Source organism: Dunckerocampus dactyliophorus, chromosome 8 (genome assembly GCF_027744805.1).
Source record: "Dunckerocampus dactyliophorus isolate RoL2022-P2 chromosome 8, RoL_Ddac_1.1, whole genome shotgun sequence".
Taxonomy (NCBI): Eukaryota; Metazoa; Chordata; class Actinopteri; order Syngnathiformes; family Syngnathidae; genus Dunckerocampus; species Dunckerocampus dactyliophorus.
In genome coordinates this window covers 27,492,820-27,519,161 of record NC_072826.1, presented here as the reverse complement: position 1 = coordinate 27,519,161, position 26,342 = coordinate 27,492,820, and the positions used below count along the sequence as shown (strand labels likewise).

At 40.5% G+C, this 26,342-nt stretch overlaps 1 protein-coding gene across 1 annotated transcript; it reads right to left on the bottom strand.

Annotated features, from left to right (window-relative positions):
- Positions 1–707: 707 nt before the first annotated feature.
- Positions 708–22,552, bottom strand: optc (opticin). The gene is made up of 7 exons (XM_054785384.1): positions 22,390–22,552; positions 13,447–13,671; positions 10,945–11,095; positions 8,819–8,977; positions 8,517–8,719; positions 4,033–4,128; positions 708–1,243 (listed from the first exon to the last, which is right to left on the bottom strand). The coding sequence occupies exons 1-7, from the start codon at positions 22,549–22,551 to the stop codon at positions 1,070–1,072; spliced, it is 1,170 nt and encodes a 389-aa protein (XP_054641359.1). The 5' UTR covers position 22,552; the 3' UTR covers positions 708–1,069.
- Positions 22,553–26,342: the final 3,790 nt, after the last annotated feature.

Genomic DNA, 26,342 nt, shown 5'->3' with positions numbered 1-26,342 from the left:
AGTGGTGTTTAAAAGCCCAGCGTCGTCTCTAGTACGGCGCTGGTTCATTGTACTTTTCCTCTTCGCCCGTGCTGTCACGTAACGTTCCTCCGACCTATCGATACCGCCTTTACAAGCGTATGTTTTTCACAGAGCCTTTTTCACCTCTGTCGCTTTCTGTTTGCTTAATTAAAAGACTTTTATTTTCCCACCGCTGCCTGTCTCTGCATACAGGGGGTCAAGCACTCGACAGCTCCACAGCCAGATCCTGACAAAAATGTCCTTGGAACCCTACGCAGAAACAATTTTAGACACGGCCAAACAAGGCCAGACACACGCAGAAATCTCCGACAAAAACATGTCAGTCTCACTTTAAAATCAGGTACACATAAATAATTAAGGCACATAAATTTAGACTAGTGACTGAGGAACTAATGAAGAACTATTGAGGAAGTACGTCTGTGTAGGCTCTCAGTCGTACAGGAGTTGTCCATCGAGGAAAAGGCTTCTTGAGACGTCATCTGTACTTCTGTGAAGAAGGTGTCGGACGTTTCGCTCCTCATCCGAAGAGCTTCGTCAGCGAACTAATAAGTGCTGGTAGCTTAGGCCTTAAATACAGTAAGAGTGGGCGGAATTGGTGTGCCAACACCACACCAACAGTAAGAGTGGGCGGAATTGGTGTGCCAACACCACACCAATTCCGCCCACTCTTACTGTATTTAAGGCCTAAGCTACCAGCACTTATTAGTTACTAATTACTAAGGCACATAAATTCAGACTAGTGACTACGGAACTAATGAAGAACTATTGAGGAATATTTGCACTCTAACAATAGTCCCAATATTGTTGTTAATGACTACAAACCCAGAGATAACAAACCCTAGTCTTCTTCTTAACGCCTCTTTGCTAATGTTTTGAGATTTCATTCATAGAAGCACATTGTCAGCAGCATCAGACATACATTTTCTGCACAAAAGTTGATTCAATGTCAAATATATTTATGAAGGAAAAAAAGATGAAAGAAATTCCGAAGAAATATACACCATAATACCATAATACCATAACACTACTACCAATTTTGATGTTGTGGTTACCATCGTGGACTCCCTACAGGCAGGCGTGGCAGGCAGACGTAGGCCTGTGGAAACTGATGGATGTTCAAGGGATTGTCGTCCAGGCGGATGTCCTCCAGGTTGCGACGGATGAAGTTTCTGTCATGGCGGTCACAGAAAGTGTCTTCATGCAGGTACTGGATGTTGTTGCCCTGATTTCAGGTCCAAAGACAACTTATTATTTTTTCTACTCTCAAGAGTGCGCTTATCTACCAATATGTTGCAGCCCTGTGGCTCATCTGTCCAAGCCCCCCGATCCTGTCCCAGCTGATTTAAGGAGAAAGGCAATGTGCTGTACACCAAACTGGTGACCGGTCAATTGCAAATCTGACACACACAATTTCCAAATTGCATTTACACCTATGGGTAATTGCATCGCCAATCTCACCTCACCTGCATTCATTTACATTTGACACCGCTATGCCCTCTCTTTTCACTGACATTTATTCTTTCGGTATTGCTATTTACCGCTGAAATAGAGCATACGGATTTTCCTAGACCTCATGAGTTTGCCATTCACTGAGAGGGCAACTGTGCAGGACACTGTTGACGTGCTTGTAGATACTTTGAACGAAAGCTCCAAACCCTTCACTGACCTTTTCTGTAAAACTTATAGCACCGTGTTTTAAAATCATATTGTTTTTAATAGGGCTGTCAAAAATATTGTGTTAATGACGGTAACTAATTTATTTCATTAATTACGTTTAAATGTTTTGTGTAATTAACGCATGTGCATCATGTCAAACCACACCTCTCTGTTATGACGGCAGACGGAAGTATAGTGTAGTGTCCCCACACAGTCCCACAGAGTCTGACGTTCTTTTATAAGTTTATTCTGACCTGAACACATCAACAGCAGTGCAATTCCAACACCATATACTGTACTGTATGTATCTCCAACTCACAAACGCATCTCTAGTACTCCTTGGACGCTTCCTCATTGTCACTTGATGCATTCACCGACACTCCGAAAATCACAATGTCTTTATTATGCGTTCATGTGTGGTCTAAATAAACAGAAAGATGAAGAAAAACAAGAAGTGGATATTCATGTCTCTCACTAACACATCTCTTACCGCGGAAGTACAATTTGACGCATTTAAGTATGCTTGGAAATCACAGAAAATACATCTACACTCCAAACATGTGAATTCAACGTAAATTACTCTTCATGGCTCGTAATACAGTAACACGGTTAAAGTGTGATTCAAATGTGACTCAAAAGAAGCTAGCATTAGGCAAGTGGATTTTCAGACGTGTGTGCTATCTTTTAGCTTGAGCTAAATTTTCAGTTCATTTGGAGCTGTTAATGCACACAAATGTACAGTATATAATCCTGCCTGTCATTTATCTTTTGTTCATTCATCTTTTTGTTCATAAAATACAGTAAAAATGGGCATATTTCACATATAGTTTCAAATAGTGATTAATCATGAGTAATTAATTGTAAAGCTGTGATTAATTTGACTAAAATTTTTAATCATTTGACAGCGCTTGTTTTTTATATTCTTGCTTTGTATTTTATTGACTTTTATTGACTCTAGTAAAAAAAAAAAAAAAAAACTGACCAAATTGTTTGTCTATTTACCTGGCATCAGTGTGGCAGTATTCCATGCCACAATACATCTTCATTAGCCTGAACTGAATAAATTACGCAAAATAAAAACACTATCACCTAAAGTAGCACACATGACCACCACCTAGTTGGGTGCTGTCGGGGCCAGAAAAGCATTCTATGTTGGCTTAAACACTATCAGAAGCATTGAGCTACATTTATAGCTAAGTTTTTCATGACTTTATATGAATTTATTCCAACAGTCTATTATCTTCATTCTGTACCATGTTTCTTGGCTACGCTACTTCCAGTCGTGCAGTGGTTCTCAACTATTTTCTGTCATGCCCACCCTAGGGTACAGAAATGTTTTCACGCTGCCCCGATTTTGACATACAGTACTATTGAGAAACTGATCATATCTGTTCTGTACAGACTGAGCTCGAAACTGAAAACAGAAACATGCAACAAAATAGAGAGCTGTGACACATACAAACATATTCAAGAGTCAAATTGCATGTTGAGTACGATGAATTTGTACATGTTGGCAGGTTTGCAGTAACATTGAAAGTACTCCCTGCCTCTCACGCCCCTCTCTGACAGTTCACGGCGCTCCCCCAGCAGGGGGGCCCGCTCCACTATTTGAGAAAGCCTGCAGTAGTGTATGTGTACATTTGAATTTTTTTGTCCAATCATATTTGAGCCTCTATGCGTTGCCAGCTCAATGTAATCTGCCCAGGGCCTTTAGGATCAGGGGTGCTGGCTAGGGATGAGCAAGTACATCACTATCTGTAACTGTATTTGTATCTGTTCACCCATCTAAATTATCTGTATCTGTATCTGTATCTTTCATATATGTACTCGGAGTGGGCGGGGCATAAACCGAAAGTAGGCGTGGTTCAGTGGGTGGTGCTTAAATTAGAAAATTATTTGAAATTGACATGGATTGATCAGAAGTTGCTATATTTATGGTTTATTATTCAGCGATATGTGCACTGTGTATGTGTGTAAGTGATCTGTAAGATTTTATTATTTAATTAAGTTTTTAATGATCTATGTGAAGCTACTGATTCATGCAAACATCCAGTGATGGCAAACAGGGAAATAATCTGTCCGCCTTGTACACTGTAGTTTCTCAAAAGCACCATTGCGACCTTGCGACCACCTACAGGGCACCTGGCCTTGGAGGAGGTCTGTACTCTCTTGTGCTTTTCTTGTTTTGTTCTATATATTAAATCCAAGGCACTTTTTTGGGGGTCCTCTATGTAAGAAATGAAGAATTCTTATGGGTTTCCTACTTCCTGTTATGCTAAGTACAATACCACCTGAACACACATTGCAGATGCTTACAAATGCAGCTAATAATGACATTTGTAACTGTGCCCTTACCTGCAGGTGTAACACTCTGAGACTCAATGGCAGTGGTGTCGGGATGTAATCGAGGTAATTATTGGACAGATACAGGAATTCCAGCTGGCTCATATCCTGTGTAAAGAAAGGAGACAATAAAGAGACAGTAATCTCTCGTTTATTACGGTTAATTGGTTCCAGACCCGGCGGCGATAGGTGAATTTCTCAAAGTAGGATTCAACATTAATAAATGTAATATTTTCGTAGTTATGGCAGAGAAAACCTGTTCACAATCTTCTAAATACAGTTTTTAACATTATTAAATCCATCTAAGACATGAAATAACACCCATTTGTATTACAAAATATGGTAGATATAAACAGAAAATAAGACATATTGTAAATGGCTTTACACTCGAATCACCCAATATAGTAGGCATCATACACATACAGTCAAACCTGTCTTAGCGGCCACATTTATAGAGCGGCCACCTGCCTATAGCGGCCACTGAAAAATCCCCGCAGCAAATTTACATGTTATAGACCCTGTGTATAGCAGTCACCTGTCCAACGCGGCCAGCGGCCACCCATTTTGTCTCCCTTGGTCAATATCTAACCGCATATAGCGGCCAAATTACCGACTCAAGTAGAAGCTTCATGCACGAAACAGTTTAGTTTTTCAATCAATGAAGCCGTCGTGTGTAGACTTTAATTACTGAGTCCTAGCTCAGTCACAATCATTCACAAGATCCACACAAACTGTCAGTTGTTCCACATAAAAAGTCGTCTTCTTTTGAGCTTGCTATTTCCTGGTCAAACATGTAACTTTAAGAGCATTTGCACCAAAACATTACCGCAAAGTAGGCTGGGAACAGGACGTGCTCCCAGCGACGCTACAATAAAAAAAAAAACATACGCTAGCATGCATGCGGCAGCGGGAGCAAAACTGAGTTTGGTTGCACTTAATTGAAGTATTTTAGAATGTACTCACGTTATTTTTCATCAATCCTCATCCACAAATCCATCAAAGTCCTCATCTTCTGTATTCGACACAAAAAAAGCCGTCTTCTTTTCCGTTTGCTACTAGTCTGTTAACTTGTCAGTGTTATTCAGCTCCGAAGCAAAGAAGGAAACTTCTCCTGTCGCTTCTGCCAACTTTATTTATTGAACGCGGCCACCAGACAGCAGCTCAGAACACACACACATCTCTCAGCATCGTCTCTCCTTCCTGCTTGCCCACAAGGCAAAGGTTAAACAAGCCCCACTACATAGCTGTCCAGCCAATGCCTGTAAGAAATGACACCGTTTATTTCCTGGTGTGCACTGGTCAATACTGTAATGCCGCTTGTTGTGGGGAAGGAGAGACTCACGTCGCCGATGCACTTTAATGGCTTTATTAACAGCGGAGAACACTGCAGGACTTTACATCCACGCCAACATAAACACACTTCCCAACTCTCTACAAACTCACAGCTAGCACTGAGCCTAGCTCTCCTGCTCGGGACGCCCACCGTCACTTCCCGTCACTTCCTGATAAACTAAAGCTGTAATGACACTCTGCCGTATAAAAAGTAAAATATAAAAAACAAGCGTAAGACATTACTAGCACAGCTTTGTTCTGTGGGTCGTGGATATATTCTATCAGTTATTATTCAGCCTCTAGCTTCCTTTTAGTAAGTAAAAGCCTTGGCTATGATTGCACTACATTGTCATGTAGACCTACAAAGTACACTTGGAAGAACAAGAGGTGAATAAATGTATTGCAACTGATGTGAAACTGATGAGGGGTAGGATTAAATAAGCTTTGCTTCTTCCTACTCCTTTTTGGACATGCAAAATTGTGAATTGTACTATGTGATGTGCTACTGTTTGACTCATATGCATGTTCAGGATGAATTAAAACCATGAACCATGAACCATGATAATAACAAGCCTAGTAGTGCTGTACCACTTTTATCCGCAGTCCCACAGTGCCCTCTACTGGTCAACATTATTATAAATTTTTTTTCTTCCCTTTTTCTTCCCTGTCTATAGAGGCCACCTGTCTATAGCGGCCACTTTTGCAGCGTCCCTCTAGTGGCCGCTATAGACAAGTTTGACTGTATATATATATATATATAGGCCACTATGAAATGTGCAGTTGTATCATACAGCACAATGCCACAGATGTTGCAAGATTTGAGGGAGCGTGATATTGGCATGCTGACGGCAGGAATGTCAACCAGAGCTGTTGCTCGTGCATTGAATGTTCATTTCTCTACCATAAGCCATCCCCAAAGGCATTTCAGAGAAGTTGGCAGTACATCCATCACCTCATGTTGCAGCAGCATAATGCACGGCCCCATGTTGCAAGGATCTGTACACAATTCTTGGAAACTGAAAACATCCCAGTTCTTGCATTGGCCAGCATACTTACCGGACATGTCACCCATTGAGCATGTTTGGGATGCTCTGGATGGGCGTATATGACAGCGTGTACCAGTTCCCGCCAATATCCAGCAACTTCGCACAGCCATTGAAGAGGAGTGGACCAACATTCCACAAGCTACAATCCACAACCTGATCAACTCTATGCGAAGGAGATGTGTTGCACTGCATGAGGCAAATGGTGGTCACACCAGATACTGACTGGTTTTCTCAGTCCCCAGCCCTCTCAGCCCCCAATAAAACAAAACTGTCCATTTTGTGTTGAGCTGTTTAAAAAAAACAAATGTTTAATAAACAAAAATTAGCATAAAACAAACATATTATCCAGTCTCATGTTGGTAGGTGTATTCAAAACTTCAAAAGCTGCAGACAATTTCATAAATAAATTATTTGATTATGTATCCTGATGTCAAAGCTCGGAACTGAAAGGGGATGTACTTTCTTTTTCACATGATTATTCAGCCGCATTCTTTTGGGAGTGTTACTGGTTTTTCAGAGCATGAGTGTATTTACCCCAAAGCCAGTAAAAAGAATACAAGTATTTGTTGTCACATGTAGCACACCACCAATAATAAACAGACATTCCTGTAGTTCTATTAATGTTGTTGTAGGCCACTTTGCAGGCCGTCTAACCGACTTCCTTCTTGTCTTTTGTCCATTGCTGGATAATATCAGTGTTGTGCTCCACTTGTTGACTGTCTTCGCTGTTGAACACAAATTACAGTATCTAACGCAGGGGTGTCCAAACCTTTTCCAGTGAGGGCCACGTACTGAAAAATGAAAGGATGCAAGGCCCACTTTGATATTTTGTAAAGCAACACATAGAGATTGTGTTTAGATGTGTTGTCATTGACTAATTGACTAACTACATTTGACTGATAATCTGAAACATTTAAGTGTGACGAACATGCAAAAAAAATAAGAAATCAGGAAGTGGGCGAACCCTTTTTCACACCACTGTATATTGGCCCATCAGGGTCATATTCATCAACCAAATATGTCCCTGAGGAGCGCTCAAACACATATGTTGATTGTCTAGCAAATGACATGCATCACTGCATTGTGCACTTGCATGCTCACATTGAAGGACATGTGATATAGTCACTCGTTGACCAACAGACATCGAAGGGCCAAGCTCAGCACTTCCCCAATGTTATACATGAAAGCAGGGATAAACAACGACAGGATTTATGGCTTATTCTTATCGATCCAGGAGGCTTCTACCGATGCATCAGCATCTCTCGCTTGTCAATCCGGATATCTGGTTGCATCGGTATATCGTTCACAACCCTACTCTCCACGTGCACCTTGTACGTCCCACATACATTTTCAAATATTTCACCAAAAGCGTGCATTTTACATGGGTATTGACATCAAGTGCACTTACAATATCTATGCCAGGGGTCACCAACGTGGTGCCTGCGGGCACCAGGTAGCCCCCCAAAGAACAGTAGAAAAATGCATTCTGAAATACAAAATGTGAGTTGTGGACACCAGCATTTTGTTCATGTTCTGGTAAAACAAGCATATTTCCTTTGTTTGGGTTTAAAATAAGCCCCACTCACCCAGCACACCATCTATTCACACTCCTACCATCAGGTAGAAGGTACCGGAGCATCACATGCAAAACCACACATTCTAGGGACAGCACCTACCCACAAGCCATCCACCACTTGAATATGTGCTAACACTTACTGGACTCCACCACCGACCTACCACGTCTTCTGCTTATTTTGCACGCTGTTACTCAAGCAACCCTGTGCAACCATGCACTTTTACCATTGCACTTTTTCAATGTTCGTACGCTGTTATTCCTGTCTTCTATGTGCTGTTTTTCACCCCTCCTTAGTTTTGTCTCTCGAGTTGTATTGTCGTGATTGTATTGTCAAACTGTGAGCACACCAAATCCATTCCTAGCAACTGTATACCTATACTGTTGATATGGCTAATAAACCTGAAACTTGAACTTGAACTTGAACTTGAACTTGAAGCTCTGGAAATAAATGTTACAAAAATGAGTAGCTCTTGGCCATTTTCATTTTGTAAAAGTAACTCTCCCAAAGAAAAACCTTGGTGACCCTTGATCTATGCATTTACCTTGAATATCTCTGAATGGATCCCATGGCTGATCAGCCTGTTGTTTCGTAGATCAATGTGCCTCATGGTGACTGGCAGTTCTGGCAAAACCTGCAGGTTGTTGTCAGCTAACAGCAAATCCTGGAGTTGCTGTAGTGAGCGAAACACATCCTCATCCATTTCTGAAATCTGGTTTCCAGTGAGATCAATAGACTGAAGCTTACCTTTGAAAGAACATAAAGATCAAAAGTTGTTTTCTTAAATTGTCAATGTATGAACAACAGTTTTCATTTGAAATTTTCAAGGTAGATTTGATTCCCTACTGAGTTTTATAAAGTCAGTGTTCTTGATGTGTCGGATCATGTTGAAGCGTCCATAAAAATGAGTAGTGTCCTTGGGCAGCGGGGGAATCTGTTCTAGGCCGGTGTCATCACAGTACACACTCCCTCCAATGCACACACACAGAAGGCAGGTAGGCATACCTGCATACAGCAAGAAGACATTAGAACAAAGCTAGTCAATCAGTGGTGACAGGTGAACTACAATGGATATTCAAGTCTACACACTGCAGTGGTTACATAAGCGTGCACATCCTCTTAAACCTGAAGATGTGACTGTGTACTTAACTGATCAATCAACGCCGCTGGTTGAACTTATTATTTCAAAAGGTAGATGACTGTTTTTGACAGTGACCCAAAAGAATGGCTCCACCACAAGACTATTCAAGTTTTGGAATGGGCTAGTCCAGGAATTGGCAACCTTTGGCAATCAAAAGAGCCATTTGGGCCTGTTTCCACCAATTCAAACGCACTTGGGGTCACAAACTTCTTTGAACATTCAATTGAAGGTAACGTTATACATACAGTTTCCTGATTGTCCCGTTCCTTTTCTGTCTTCCTGGCAGTGTGATGAGCCACACCTGTCGCCACCTGGCAATTAATCATGTCTCTTAAAGGGGACCTATTATGCTTTTCCTCTATTCTGACCTATAAATGTTGTTTCAATGTTGTATTCTCGTGTTAAACAATGCCGACGCATCAGATAATGAGGTTTGGAAGTGCGACCTGAAAGCTATTTTGGATGGGGTTTTTTTAACACCGAGACTTCCTTATAATTGGCATGCCCAACACCCCCGCTCTGCTTCGCTCTGTTGTTAACACGCCAAGCAAGGCTCCAGGAAATGTTTGTTTGGGTGGGCCTAAAGAGGAAAGCATCAGGCAGAAGTTGGAGTTGCTGATTCCTGGTCAGCAAGTCAGATTCCTCCGCTGTCTAAGCGGAGTAGGTGTGTACCATTAAGTGCATTCTTAGCTGCCTCTTTTTAGCTTTTTTTTTATATCTTTAGAACGCACAGAAAAGAGAAAGACGTGTTTGTGTCTCACAGGGATTGTGGATGATGGGCAAAATTACCAAAAAAAGATCAGTTTTCCTTTAAGCCTTCTCCACCAATTTCTGGTCAACATTCACAATTAAAGTGTTATAACACATTGATTAGTTCCAGTTCCAGTTCCACTCTCCGTGCCGCTTTAGTTGCTATTGTTTATTAGCAACAAAGGGCGCTAACTACCGATATAGCTGACCAACATCATGGTTTCTCACCGAATTGGCTCATCAGAAAACACTGGTGGAGAATTGCTCAACTCAAGCTCAACTCTGACGCAGAACTTTGAAAGGCTCATGCAGCTCACAGCTCACAGCAGAAGGATAAACAAGGTGCATGCGGCTCCGGAGCAGTGAGTTGTAGACCCCTGGGGTAGTCCGAACAAAGCGGGCTGTGCACAGGAGATGTTCTTATAATCCAGGAGTCGGGAACCTTTTTGGCTAAGAGAGCCATAAAAAACCCATATTTAAAAATGTATATCTGTGAGAGCCATATAATATTTTTTAACATAGAATACAACTAAATGCGCGCATTTTTAAGCAAGACGAAAAATGTTAACCTATAATAAGTCTCTGAATTTATTGTTTTTAATAAAGTTGTTATACTGAATAGTAAATAAAATATTTCTTACCATTAATGCGACTTCTGGTGCTGTATGGTTTTACACCACACTCCTTATCTTTCTTTCTATCTTCTTCATCAAAACGGCTGGCTCTGCAGAATTAGCTGGCTGACTATTTGATTAAAGAAGGGAAGTTTACTTCGTGACCTCTCAGTGACCCACGTAGGCTACCACTTTATCCAGTAATAATCAAGTTTTAGTGACTGACAGGGAAAATATCGGAAGGGTAGCTGGCATTGGCTCTCGCCAAACGCATTGTGGTACAACATGGACGGATTAAAATGCTTAAGAAAGTTTTAGATTTCGAACGTTATTTTTAACACTGTGATTTGTGTTTTACTGTTTACATTTTGTACTCTAGAATTGATCTAATTTATTTATTTAACTTTATCCACTGCACACGCAAACATTGTATGTGATTTCACTGAGGGGAAATTTCATTGACCAACCCAATCCAGTCTGAGGTCCAAATAAACCAGATCCTTTGAAATCCAGGGTTAAAGGTCCTTTCATAGGAACAGTCTGTTTTTCCTCCTGGTGTTCCTCTGTGGTTTGGCTGTCTGGTTGGCCAATGTTGGCTGCTACAGTGCTCACTTCAATCTGTCAAACACGTAGAATGGAATAAAAACAATCCACAAACATTCATATTAGTTTACAAGGTTAGTTATTTGAAGCAAGATGTTTTCTACTCTATTTCAAGCCAAGTGGTTCCAATCAACAAGCTGACAGACGAGAGTTTTTCGGACTAATGCTTATGTGACCGAAAAAGACCTGTGGAAATGTTGCAGTGTTTTTTTTGTTTAAACGCACAGACGGGGTGGGGCCTTCAGTCAAGAAGGATGCCTGCTGCAACACCTCCACTTGATGCCATTGCACATCCTGAAGCGCCAACCTTAAGCACAGATATTGTCTTACGGTCATTGGGCTGCCGAATGTATGCTGCAGTGAAAGGCCTTAATTTGGCTCGAAGACAGCCCCTTGCATTCTCCGGTTTAGCGCTGGGGTAAAATTTGAGGGTCTACTACATGACTTTTTTGTCCCATAACAATCAGGCTCTTTTAAGAAATGTCCTACTACCGCCAACTTCAGCAGCAATGGCGTGTTGCAAGAGGTCTTTTTTGGCAAGAGATCTTGTGGCAAAGTCCGTTTTTGGTTTAAAATAGACTGATTTGTATACATGACCTAAATGTAACCTCAGAGTACAGTCATTAACCTCCCCTGGCCCAAGTACCGCGGGACTCTGGCTATATTGCCGGATTAATAATAATTAGGGCTGTCAAAGATAACACGTTAACGAGTTAACGGAAATTCCCTTTCACGCCACTATTTTTTTTGACGTGCAATTAACATGCGCACGTCCTGTTTGACCCTCGGCCCACACTGCAGTTTGAGCAAACACAGCGGTATGGCAGTTGATGTGGAGCCACAGGCAGAAACAAATATTGAACAGAAATGGACAAAGAAGAGGGTTTTGAACAGTACGTTTAGCTTCCAAGCCCTGGCAGATGGCTCTCTCCACAAGACCAAAAATATTTGTATCTGCTGTCGCTGTGAGTTGGGTTGTGATGGCGTACGTCAAGTCCCAAAGGCAAAAGAGAAGTGAGACGGTAATAGAGCACTGCAGGTATTTTTATTGTCATTTATACAGTGGTACCTTGGAATACGAGTGTGTTTTTTTTAGATGCGGCCGATTTTTTGCTCTGAACTGCAAGCTAAAATTTGGGTTACTAGCTGCTAGTTACCCACAGGCATAGCTGAGGACAGCTATTTGGGGGACTTGTGTCAATGTGACAATTGCGGAGGTGAGCGAGCGTACACACAGTGCTTAATGAGATGGCAATAAAAAGCTCACGAGGGAATTTATTTGCGTTATTATTATTCATTAGCCATTTATTTTGTTTGTGCTTGAGCTGCTGTGTTTGTCAAAGACGACAGAATACAAGTTGCATGTTGAAAGACCGGCGGTGTCGTTGAAATGATAAAGTGTGTGTAAAAGAGTGTTGTGTGTGTATGTGTCTGTAAAAGTGTGTTTGGAAGCGAAGTATAAGCCATAGCCTGGCTTCACTACAGTATTTGGGCACAGTCCTGGCTCTTTAAACTACTGACTGTTCTTGAGCCCTTTTTTTTGTAAGTTGTCAACATTAATTTTTCTAACACCCTATTTTCTTTTCACTTAGTTGTTGGGTGTTTTTGCAAACCTTTATTTGTAACATTAGTCGCAATTACTGTATATTTTGTGAAATGATTTGCTTGAAGAGAATGATATTTGAGTGCTGGGCCGTTTACCTTAGTAATGTCTACTTGTTCATGTTGTTTTTTTATACATTGTTGTCCATTTTGTATTGAGCTGTTTAAAAAAAAAACTCATAATGTTTTATCAACAAAACATTGCATAAAGCAAACATATCCAGTCTCATGTTGATAGACGTATTAAAAACTTTCAAAGGTACTCTTATTATAAATAAGAATTTCTTTTCATCTGCGATTAATTACAAATTAACTATGGACAACATGCGATTAACGGCGATTAAATATTTTAATCAAATGACAGCCCTAATAATGATCAATAGTCATAGTGTGAACATAAACAAATGTCAGCTAAATGCTCATGAAAACCCAAACTATGCAAAACATACGATCAATACAACAAAGGAGAACCACATGAGAATCTGGAATGGCCAGACCTTAATTCCATACACAATATTTTGACGGAGCTGAAAATTGTTGCCAAACCTGCAGGATTTAGAAAGTATCTGTAAAAAGGAGTGGACCAAAATCCCTCCTGAGATGTGTGCAACCCTGATGAGCAACTATAAGAACCGTCTGACCTCTGCTTGCCAACAAGACGTTCTCCAAGTACTGAGTCACGTTTTACTTTATTATTATTGGTAGTAGTAGTAGTAGTAGTAGTAGTCTCAACATAATACATGCTATGTATTCCTCACACTTACCTCTTGGTCCAAGTCATCATAATCATAATTATCTCCATAAATGTTGGGTTCCAGGCTCTCCAAGTCTGTCACACTGTTCAGGTCATAGTTTTCAGGATCCAAAGCATCATCTGAATCATGTAGTGGAGCTGTCAACCCAGGGCAGGGACCCAGGACAACCAGGGCCAAGGCAACAGCCATCATCGAAGATGGCAAACATACCGGCAGCTCCAACATGGTGACCACCTACAGTACATGCATTAGAAAGGGGTTCAACTCATGTGACTATGGAGGTTCTTTGTATCAGCTTCAATGAATGAATGAAGTCTACACTTCATTGCTGATCATTTAATTTCAAATCCATGGCGGTGATTTATAAAGGCCAAAACATTTTTTTAAAATTGCCTAAAAACTTGTGGTCCTGTAAGTTTACACTCGTGATCAATATTTTAAAACCAATTAAAAAATTGTAAGAATGTACATTTTGCAATTTTGGGTCTTAAGGAGGTTCTCAGCAGAGCTTCAAAATGGGAGTGAGAAAAAAAACATTTTAAGTAAGCAATTTATTGCAAACAAGAGTGAATTAGTGAATTAGAGTGAATTAGAGTGAAATAGGCTGTTCATCAGGTTGGTTCATGAGGTTGGACACAGTAAGACAGTCATTTGAAACTTCTTCAAAGAGGGTTATGGAACATAATTCAAGTGGTACACCCCAAAAAATGCCACCGGCCCTGAGCCAGAGGATCCCATTGGTTGTCCATTAAGACACAGGGCCATCCTTCGCCCAAATGAAGGTTGTTACTGCTTCCGAGTGCAGTCCAACAACCATGAGACGGATTCCACGAGAAAAGGCTTTTAAAAAAGAAAAAAGCTTGTCAAAAGCCTCTTCTCCTTCAGCGCCACAAAATTGCCCATTTGGAATTTGCACAAGAGCACGAAACTTGTCACATTGAAAGATGGAAGAAAGTTTCATTCTCTGATGAGAAAAAATGGAACCTTGACGGTCCTGATGGCTTCCAACGTTAGCGTCATGACAAGGAGATCCCACCTGAGATGTTTTCAACAAGGCACAGTGTATCATGATCTGGGCTGCTTTTTCCTTCATTCCGTCACATCGCCTTTTCTGCTTTGTAACTTGATTACTTTGAAATGTTGCGCCTGGAGTGTTGTTGCATTACGCTCAGTGTGAAATGTTGTACCAGTACCATTGTTATGACATTTTGAGTATGGGATTGTTTACTTTTCCAAGCTACAACAGCATTTTCATTGCACCCATGTGACAAATACTTCTATTTACTTATCCGTGCTATGTTTTGGTCTGGTTTGGTTTAAATTTTATTTGAACATACATGCAGGTTGAAAACATCTGAAAAACATCTCATGAATCATTTCACAGTTCCACATGTCCAAAAAGAGTAGGAAGAAGCAAAGCTTATTTAATCCTAGCCCCCGTCCGTTCCACATCTTGTGCAGTACAATACATATAATAATCAATATAATAAATAAATAAGATGAAGACAGGCATAATAAAGCAAGTTCAAGACTCATCTGCCTTGTATTTAGCAAACATCAGTTGCTTGTGTTGTTTTTTGAATTTGCTCATCTTGCATTGTTTTAGTTCCTTGCGCAATCTGTTCCATAATTTAATTCCACATACTGAAATGCTCATATCCTTCCAGCTCAAAGTCCAAATCTTTGTTAGCATTAATCCAAGTTTCTGAGATTGCAATTACTTTAAAGGGTCCCTTGAATTGGTTCAAATATTGTTTGATGTTGTTAAAGTTCGCATTCATGCTTCTGCTGTTTATGTGGATAATTGACAAAACCCTCCAAATCTCAGCTACGGGAGGGAGGGTGCAGAACCCGCATCTTCCCTGCCTCCGGAGTGCTTCGACATGAACTGCTCGAGCCACCATCAGATCCACTTCTTTTCTATTTTATCTTTGGCATTGTTGTGGTTGCTGAGCAACACCAGCTCAAGTGTTGTCAATTAGCCGTTAGCTTGTTTTACACTGCCTTTGGTGTTTAAGATTCTTTGTAACAGCAAGTTTGTGCCTCTCACCAGTCCGCGTTTTAGATATCTCATCAAGAAGACTTCAAAATGTGTTAAGAGTCCGGCTTTGTGAGCAGTCGGCGATTCAAAGCCGCGGCTAGCTTGATAGCTTGTCGGCTCCTACTATACGTTTTTTTTTGGTGAGTTCAGTTCAGTTATTCTGTTTATATTTGCCAGTGCCTTACAGCATCTTGGGGACATGATGTGCTCTTTTACACATTAAAAAATACTGTAAGAATGCCACTTTCATATCATTGGCATCATTATTTTACAATGTAAGGTTAATATCCACATCAACAAACGTTAACCGTAGAATCGTATCGAATCATATCGTTTGTACACTGCCTCAAATGATGACTTTCTTATCCCATAATTATGACTTTTTATCTTATAATTTTGACTCATAATTGCGACTTTCTGATCTCATAATTATTACTTTTTATCTAAGAATTTCTACTTTTTACCTCATAATTATGACTTTCCAATCTCATAATTATGACTTTTTATCTGGTAAGTTATTTTATAATGGAAGATTAATATCTACAACAAACATTAATCCAAGAATCGAATCATATTGCATCATTTGTACACTGCATCAGATCGTTCTGAATCAGTCTGTTTTGAAAAGACACTCCTGATCAAAATCTTAAGACCAGTTGAAAAATCGCTACAATTTGCATTTGCGTCTCACTCCCCCTTCTTGCTTTTGCATATTGTAGCTCTTCTTAAAGCCTCATAACATCTAAATGTGCAAAATGCAAATTCTATCAATTTTTCAACTGATGTAAAGATTTTGATCAGGAGTGTATATGGTGTTTGAATTGTATCGTAAACTAGATTCAAATCCAATTGTCTATCACAAAGAGATTTACATCCCTACTATTCATCTCGTAAATTTAGACTTTTTATCTCATATTTTCGACTGTTTACCTCATAACTATGACATTCCTATCTCACAATTAGGACTTTTTATTTCATAATTTATTTTATAATGCAAGTTTAATATCTACATCAACAAACATTAACCATAGAATCTAATTCAGTGGTTCTTAACCTTGTTGGGGGTACCAAACCCCATCAATTTCATATGCCCATTCACCAAACCCTTATTCAGTGAAAAATTAAATATAATTTTTTTTCAAACATAGGCATATGTTTGTTTATAGGTATATGTTGTTTATAGGTATATGTTTGTTTATAGGCATATGTTTGTTTATAGGTATATGTTTGTTTATAGGCATATGTTTGTTTATAAGCATATGTTGTTTATACTGTAGGTATATGTTTGTTTATAGGTATATGTTGTTTATAGGTATATGTTTGTTTATAGGCATATGTTGTTTATAGGTACAGTCAAACTTGTCTATAGCGGCCACTAGAGGGAGTCTGCAAAAGTGGCCGCTATAGACAGGTGGCCTCTATAGACAGGTTGGCGTCCAGTTTGAATGTTGACCAGTAGAGGAAAAAAAAGAAAAAAAAAGGGAAAAAAATAATAATAATAATGTTGACCAGTAGAGGGCACTGCGGACTGTCTGATAAAAGTTGTACAGCACTACTAGGCTTGTTATTATCATGGTTCATGGTTTTAATACTGAACATGCATGAGTCAAACAGTAGCACATCACATAGTACAATTCACAATTTTGCATGTCCAAAAAGGAGGCGGAAGAAGCAAAGCTTATTTAATCCTACCCATCATCAGTTTCACATCAGTTGCAATACATTTATTCACCTCTTGTTCTTCCAAGTGTACTTTGTAGGTCTACATGACAATGTAGTGCAATCATAGCCAAGGTTTTTACTTACTAAAAGGAAGCTAGAGGCTTAATAATAACTGATAACTGATAAATACTTCAGTTAAGTACAACCGAACTCAGTTTTGCTCCCGCTGCCGCATGCATGCTAGCATATGTTTTTTTTTTTTATTGTAGCGTCGCTGGGAGCACGTCCTGTTGCCAGCCTAATTTGCGGTAATGTTTTGGTGCAAATGCTCTTAAAGTTACATGTTTGACCAGGAAATAGCAAGCTCAAAAGAAGCTTTTTATGTGGAACAACTGACAGTTTGTGTGGATCTTGTGAATGATTGTGACTGAGCTAGGACTCAGTAATTAACCCATAAGAACCCAGACCCATTTATCCTTGAAGGAAAATTATCCTGGCTATACCACAGACCAAGTGGACCACACCACATAGAACACATTTCTAAAGTTTTTTTCAAAATAACACTTTTTATTCCCAAAGATCTGTGTTGTTACATATTTGTTACATTGGGCGTTAGTGGTAAACATATTCCTTCTTTGAAAATAAGTAAACCTGATGTTTTTTACGAGTAATGAATGGACAAATGAAGCTTCATGAACACTTGTGATATTTTTTGACTCCTCTATATAGCACTGTTGGTTTAAAGATGCCATTTTTTCAAAAATATCACAAGTGCTTCATGAAGCTTAATTTTCACATCACTAGTTTTTACTGCTTGGGGCCACAAAACTGCCTTTTTATTTGTATTTCCATAACATGTAAAAACTGTGACTTCAATGGCAAGGTTTAACAAACTTCTTTATCAGTTTTGCTTTGCACCACAAAATATGCCAAATGCATCAAAAATGAATAACACTGCTTATTTGGGGACATTTGCAATAAGCTACCATAGCTGCAGACCTACAAACATAAATTGTGCAAAAAAACGTAAACGCTGAAGAGAAATGAAACTGTTGTATCATCAGCACCTTGTCCAAAACATTTTCTCAGTAGTTATGTCTGGTAAGTCTCTTCAGCCATTTAGCCTAAGTCAGATGGTAAGACTTGAAACAGTTTCGTTCCTCAGTGAAGCAAAGACACACATCACATTTCTCACAGAGAGTGGTGGTTGCATTGACTTTGCAGAGTTTGCAGCAGCCATGTTTGTCACATTTCAAAGACCAATGTGCGACTTGGTCAGTGCGAACATCATCTGGATCTCCAACACGAAACCTCTTGGGCAGTGGTGGTGGTAGAAATGTGGCATTGAGTGATGGGCGGCCTCCTTGTGCCTGCCAAAGAATGAGGCTAGTGGCAACCTCTGCCTGGAATCTGTAGCTTGCCAGTTTGATACATCCGTGTTGTCAATGAAATGCAGAGTTGTCAGCAGGTTCTGAAAACAATTACTTGACATGACGTCAGCTACCATGGGTCACCTTGTGTCATTTTCCCAGTATGCACGATTTGCCGTCAGTTGGCAAAGAGCCATGCACAGGTAGGGGCCAATCAGTATTTCCAGGTCTTTTCCACTGGCGTTAACATTGTTGTGATGTAGAGATTTTGTACACTGTACAAATTTGTTTGATCCTTTAGTAACTTAGCATTTCTGGTGTTATGAACTTTCTGAAGTACTCCAGAGGACTATGAAGATTGTCTGGAGGTGGTCCTTTAAATGTACACTCAGGGGCTTCAAATGGTTTCTCCCTCCAAGAAAACTTTTTCCCTTGGATAGTTCCTTCTTCAGTTCCTTTTTTTGGGCATGGACAGTTTCTTGTTTTTTTCCTAGGACGGATGTATTTTGCTGCCCTGAATTCATTTAGTTGTGGTACATCATCTGGTGTACTTGATTCACTACTGTCCGAATCACCACACTCACTTGACTCGTCACTATCCCCGTCTTGACTATTGGGATTGTAAAGAGGGTCATCAGGGTCTTCATCTGAGCAATCGTCACATCCCTCAAACTAACTATCATCTCCCAAAATGGCCTCCAGTGCATCATAACAAGTGTAGCGCGTGTTCTTTCTCATACTACAAATGAAATTGGAATAACAGAATATTTAATAACAAGAATAACACATTAAAATTTTTGTAGGATCAGCATAGGATACTAAAGATGTGTTAACATGATGTACAGATTTGCAAAGATGGTTTTGTAACACAAACCAAATACTTTCACATTATTTTGTGTTTGTAATTGTTCAGTACACTTTTAATTGACCAGAAGAACATATTTCATCTTAATATAATTGAAACAGCTAAATTAATTGGGTGGATTATTAGCATTTTTGTTATTGTGACAAATGTGTCACATCAGGTTCTTCATTCTGATTTTAAGGCTAAAAAGCCGATGTGACAAATATGTTACAGCAATATTTCTGTTACTTTTTTATATTACTTTCGTCAACAAATATGGTCAGACCAGGTTGAAAGTAATTTAGGACATGTTATCAAAGCATGGAACCTAAGAAATGTGTTTGAAATTACATGTGGTATCAAAAAACAGCTCTTTGAAATTAGCTGCTTCCTTGAAGTTGGCACACAGGCCAGACCTGCATTTTGGAGAGGTCACTTCCTGCTACAGTCACATGACTGTCACATGGTCATCACACCAGGATGTTTAGTATGTGTTGCTTAGGGACTTAACAAGTTAAAATCAGACATAAAGCTTTATAAGGAAGAGACTGGGACCTTCAAAGTGCTTGTTACACTCGTGTCACCATGGGTTCTTATGGGTTAAAGTCTACACACGACGGCTTCATTGATGGAAAATCAAAACTTTTTCGTGCATGAAGCTTCTACTTGAGTTGGTAATTTGGCTGCTCTATGCAGTCAGATATTGACCAAGGGAGACAAAATGGGTGGCTGCGTTGACCAGGTGACTGCTATACACAGGGTCTATAACATGTAAATTTTTCAGTGGCTGCTATAGGCAGGTGGCCCTTCTATAAAGGTGGCCGCTAAGACAGGTTTGACTGTATATGTTTGTTTCCTGGTGCACAAAATGACAGAGACAGGACGCTGACTCCCATCACGGTTCGTGATACATTGTATTGTATTGTATTGTATTGTATGTACTTTATTGATCCCACAGCGGGGAAATTTACTTGTTACAGCAGCAAGCAAGCAAGACAAGTAAAGAGAACAGTAAAGTAAAGCACTACAACATGGTTCAGGTGGTGCAGGTGTTGTACCGCATGTGAATCCATGCGGTACATATCCGTCCGACCACTTTCTTTTTTTGCTCAACATAGTTAGAATGGATTAAAATATTAAGAACGAAATCACACGACGTACTACCACAACAGTCACACGTTGACTACTTGATGGTACGTTTCATTTGTACTCGGAACTGGGAAGTCGGAAAGACAGTGACGTGATCTCCGAGTTAAAAGCGTTCCAGATGCCAAGTCAGAAAAACTTCACACTATAGCAATATTTTTTATAAATGATTTATTGATTATTTATCGTTTACACACGAGGCAGCCATCATTGATCGTTAACTCAGAGGTGGTGTGGATGCTCTGACTTCCAAGTTCATTCCGACTTCGGGGGGCGTTTCAGTCGGGTGTTTCCACTAGGAACTCAGAAATTCCGACTTCCAAGTACAAATGGAACGCACCATGAGCGCGCTAAATTCTTCGCAGCACTGATTGGCCAAGGCAAGCAATGTAATGTGATTATCTGCAGCCAGTGATGGCTAAGCGGCGGCGAGTCATCACGGATTGACACGATGGGTCCGGTGTGTCTTAACCTCCGTCTTAACCCCTAAGACCGACTCACCGAACCCCTAGGGTTCGATCGAACCCAGGTTAAGAACCACTGATCTAATTGTATCGTTTGTACACTGCATCATATCATAAATTCGACTTTTTATCTCATAATTATGGCTTTCCTGTGTCATAATTAGGACTTCTTATCTCTTATTTTATTCCGTATTTTCGACTTTAGCTCATCATTTCCACTTTCTTATCTCACAATTATGACTTTTTATCTCATAATGTATTTTAGAATGTAAGACTAATATCTACATCAACAAACATTAACCGTAAAATCGATTCATATCGTTTGTACACTGCATCAAATTGTATCAAAGTGTTCTGTGTTTAAAATATATCTTTTTTTTAATCGTATCATAAATTGAAATCCGTGTATCACAAAGAGATTTACATCCCTACTTTTAATCTCATAATTATGACTTTTTATCTCATAATTTCCACTTTTTACCTCCTAATTATGACTTTCCTATCTCAGAATTTTTACTTGGTATCTCAATTTTTACTTTTTATCTCGGAATTTCAACTTTTTATCTCATAATTATGACTTTTTATCTCATAATTTCCACTTTTTTTCCCCTCATAATTTTGACTTTTTATCTCAAAATATTACTTACCATTGGGATTTTTTTATTCAGTGGCGGAAAAGGGTTTCCATAATGAAATGACATTGTTTAGTATTTCATGAATACGGCCATTTATCACGTTTACTTGTGTGTGTGTGTGTTTTATAGTCCCAACCTAGTTACTTTGTATTGGTGAGACAAAGAGGCATTTTAGCTGTTTGGTCCGAATGACAGAGGAATGTTTGTTTCGAAAGTGACATGAGTCTGTGAGTGTTTGGTTGTGAGGAAGAAAGAAGCCAATTCTTTGCTGTTACAACCTTGTCACATCCATCTTATATCATTTTTGACTCTCTCAAGTGGATAAATAAAGTCAAATATTGTGTTGAACAAAGATGTCAGCATGATGCAGTGCAATTCTACACCACTGCCAACCCTCAGCCACAATAATACAATTCAATATACACTTATTGAGCAATGCCGTTTTGTAAAGGCTTAGACTAAATTATGAAATAGTCTTTCATCATTTTGGCATTGCAATACAGAGCGGCTTATCTGCAGTTTTGTTTGATGTTACCAACTTCACTTCTGTGACTTTTTGCATGGAACAACTAGGACAGGTCTTAATCCTGTAAAAGTCTGCTGACAGGAAACACATTCCTACACTCATTAAACCAGTCAACACGGGGGGAACAACTAAAATGCATGAAACAAATGACAACATTGTTTGTTTTTTTTCCTGTGATTGGTATTCATTGTTGAAGAAACAACAACCATAATTATCAGTCTGATAATGTTAGCATCATTAATATCAGAAAGAAAAACAACTTACTGCTTTCTTTCTGCTGCGCGGCCTTGAAGAGTTTGCCAACTTGAAAACCTCTGTTGCTATTTTCCCCCTGGGCATATCGTGAGGACCCTCAGACTGATCCCAGGATTCGGACCGGCCTCGCTGTTCCCTTGGCCACAGTGTTGCTTCTGAACAATGCGTCATTATGAAGGGAAAACGGGGGGGTTGGTGACACAGCAGAATGAAAAGGGGGTTGTGCGGATCATTTCAGTCAACGTGTACTCAGCTGTCAACATACTGTATTCTCCACAAGGATGAAATTCCATCATCAAGCAGCTTGAATTTCCATCATGGATTTAAAAAATATGGTTATTGCCTGTATATGTGTAAAAGTTGGTTATGATTTGTGTGTGTTTTTTTTTTTTAATTTTGAACCAAAAACAACAAAGACGTTGTAGTTGACGGAAACTTTGCTAATGGCAATGCCTGGCCAGAAATCTGTTACTTGGAATCCTAGATATGCAGTAGAAGCAGTGTTAGAAGTAAAAAAAGAAATGCTGCTACATTCTATAAATGGGAACATTATCTTGAACTGAAGCATGCTCAGCATGTAGCTATTGTTCCAATGCATGCTTTGCTATGTACTGGCTGGCTTCTAAATGGTATGATTATGATCACAGGTAGTAGTACTCTCCTGATCAAAATTATAAGACCAGTTACAAAAATGGGAAGAATTTACATTTTGCACTGTTGGTTCTTAAGGAGGTTCAAAGAAGAGCTTCAAAATGCAAAAGAAAGAAATTGGAGTGAGTCCAAAAAGAAATTGAGTGAGCAATTTATTGCAAAAAGGCATTAAAGTGAAATAGACTGTTCATCAGCTGATAAAACGTTTATGACCATAGCAAAAAAAAGGACGGCATCGACTGTTTGGAAGTGATGTCCATTTTTGTAAACTTCCCTTGCCATCCATCCCCAAATGTTCTCAATTTAATTTAGATCAGGGAGCACGCAGGATGGTCATAAGGGATGCCCCCTGCAACATCTCCACATAGCCAGTTGCCGTTTGACGCCCCTGCACAACCTGAGACTCCATTGTCCCATAGAAGGAAAAAGCACCCCAGATCATGATCCACCGTACCAAGTGGAAAACATCTCCTTGTCATGCCAGTAACGTTGGAAGCCATCAGGACCATAAAGATTACATGTTTTTCTCATCAGAGAAAAAAAAACTTTCTTCCACCTTTCAATGTCTCATGTTTGGTGCTGTTGTGCAAATTCCAAACGGGCAAAATGAGGCCTTTGAAGATGTTTTTTCTTCTTAAAAGTAGGGATGCGCTGATCAATTGGCCACCGATCAATATAAAAAACGTGATCGGCATGTGCCGATAAATGCCTTTCAAAGCCAATCAAAAGAACTGTTTGGCATGCGGAAGCAAACACTACATGTGTGCTGTGCCACGTAGGGTTGCCCACACCCACATTTAGCCAACAAGGGACGCACTTTGTCCCAAACTGTCGCGAGAAATCAAAACTAGTCTGGCTTCAGTTTGACAACTTGACATAGTCTTGTGTTGTTCTAATGCTGATCACTCCCTTGTCAAACCTATTGATGTTCGACTTTTCTTTGCATCTCTGTTGACACGCTTTGACTAGCTGTCACTGGCTGTACCTGATAATTGGCAGCAGCAAGCGAGCTCGCTAGCTGGAGTTATCTGCCTAGCTTCTGGTCTTCAGACTCCTAATGTGACTTTTTACCAGAGTGACATTTTGTTTTTAAAACAAACAAGCAATACGGAGCTTGGTTTTGTCCCAGGGAAAAGCTAGGTGGATGTTACAGTCATGGCGTACGTACTTTTTCAAGTGTCACCGAACAACTTTACTCTCATGTTATCATTATACTAGTTACAAAATGCCTTGTCCTCAAAACACCATCTGTGTGTGGTTGTTTAATGAACTTAAACACGTAGTGTGTCCAGCTTTACGGTGGTGACATTATCACAGGGGTCTCCTAGCTTGTCAGATGATTTTGAGTAGCTCCCCAAAGGGTCAAAGAATATTTGCTTCAGATCTGTAACTGTTAAATTCAGACTTTATGCCTTTATATAGTGGCAAATGAGTACAAAATAGCATAAAGACGATGGCCACACTGCTTGACTGGAGATGTGCTTGGTAAATAAAGTAGTGTACAATTTAAACGTTGCCAGTCATAAATAAAAGACAAATAGTTGACAGCTCAAATAGTGATGAAAGTTGAAAGTTGTCCCTTGCAATAGTACAGTTCATTTATCGCTCCCTCGCTACATCGCAGTTTTTCAGAAATTAATGAATTGATAAGTGATTCTTCCGTGAATCACCAACTTATCCTGGTGGAGGGGTTTGAGCGCCCGAGTTATCCTAGGAGATAAGTTGTTTGAGGCTATATAGCCCTGGTAGGGTGTCCCAAGGCAAACAGGTCCTATGTGACGGGCCAGATCAAGAATGATTCAGCAGACCCTATGAAGAAACACAAGAGGACGTGGGATACCGGGGCCTCACCCTCAAGCCAGACCCGGGGCAGGGGCTCGCAAGCGAACTCCTGGTTGTCGAGGTCACCCGTGCCTTGCAGCGCTTTGGCACTGCTATCATATTTACCTACTGATGACGCAGCATCAGGAGCAACGGTGGGGTTCAGTATCTTGCGCAAGGACAATTCGACCAAGGAAGCAAGTGGCATGAGGCTTCGGCGGTGGTCGAGGCAAAAACCCCGGTGTGGGAGAAGTTCAGTGAGGCCATGGAGCACAACTTTCAGTCGGCCTCGAAGAGGTTCTGGCAAACTGTCCGATGCTTCAGAAAGGGGAAGCAGTGCCCAGTCCACACTGTCTAAAATGGGGAGAGGGGCCTGCTGACCTTGACTGAGTCAGACAGTGGAAGGATACTTGGAGGCCCTTCTCAATTCCACTGACATACCTTGCACAGAGGAAGCAGAGTCAGAGGACATTAAAGCGGTAAGTTCCATCACTGTGGCTGAGGTATCTGGTGTAGTCAAAAGGCTCCCTCGGGGGTGGACGAGTTTCGCCCTGAATTCCTCAAGGTCCTGATGGCCTCATCGGGCTGTGACCTTCAGTGTTTACTGGAGCGGTTTGCAGCTGAGTGTGAAGCGTCTGGGATGAGACTCAACACGCCCACATCCGAGGCCATGGTTGCCAAGGGAATGAGGTCCTGCCCCAGGTGGAGAAGTTGAAGTATCTCTTGTTCATGAGTGAGGGAAGTTTGGAGCGTGAGGTCCACAGGCGGATCGGCACAGTGTCTTCAGTAATGTGGTCGCTGTACCGGACTGTCATGCTGAAGAGAGCTGAGCCGGAAGGCAAAGCTCTCAATTTACCGTTCGATCTATGTTCCCACCCTAACCTATGGTCATGAGCTTTGGGTCATGACTGAAAGAATGAGATCACGGATACAAGTTGTTGAAATGAGTTTCCTCCGTAGGGTGGCTGGACTCTCCCTAAGACGTAGGGTGAGGAGCTCAGTCATCCGGGAGGGGCTCAGAGCAGAGCCGCTGCTCCTTCACATGGAGAGAAGCCAGTTGAGGCGGCTTGAGCACCTAGTCCGGATGCCTCCCGGACGCCTCCCTGGTGAGGTGTTCCAGACATGCCCAGCCGGGAGAAGGCCCCGGTGCAGACCTAGGACGCGCTTATGTCTCAAAGCTGGCATGGGAACGCCTTGGTGTCCTCCCGGTGGAACTGGAAGAGGTGTTTGGGGACCAGGAAGTCTTGGCTTCCCTACTGAGACTGCTGCCCCCACGACCCAGACCCAGATAAGCGTAAGAAAATGGATAGCTGGAAGGATGGACGGTAGACTAGGTTTCGTGGTAGACTATGGTCTATAATTAGAATACAATACAAATATGAAATACAAGTGATATGTAGTATTCTGGCCACTAGGCAGCAGTAATGACACAGAACATTGAGACATTACCTTGTCCTTGTCCGACAAGTGTTAAGTTTTTGGCTTGTTAA

Bases quoted from the DNA above. Each gene is read 5' to 3' on its own strand.
- optc (XM_054785384.1), bottom strand. From the start codon at position 22,551: ATGACGCATTGTTCAGAAGCAACACTGTGGCCAAGGGAACAGCGAGGC. The intron at 11,096-13,446 runs GTAAGTGTGAGG...CGTGTTTGACAG, and splicing joins ATGATGACTTGGACCAAGAG to ATTGAAGTGAGCACTGTAGC. The intron at 1,244-4,032 runs GTAAGGGCACAG...ACCTGAAATCAG, and splicing joins TCAGAGTGTTACACCTGCAG to GGCAACAACATCCAGTACCT.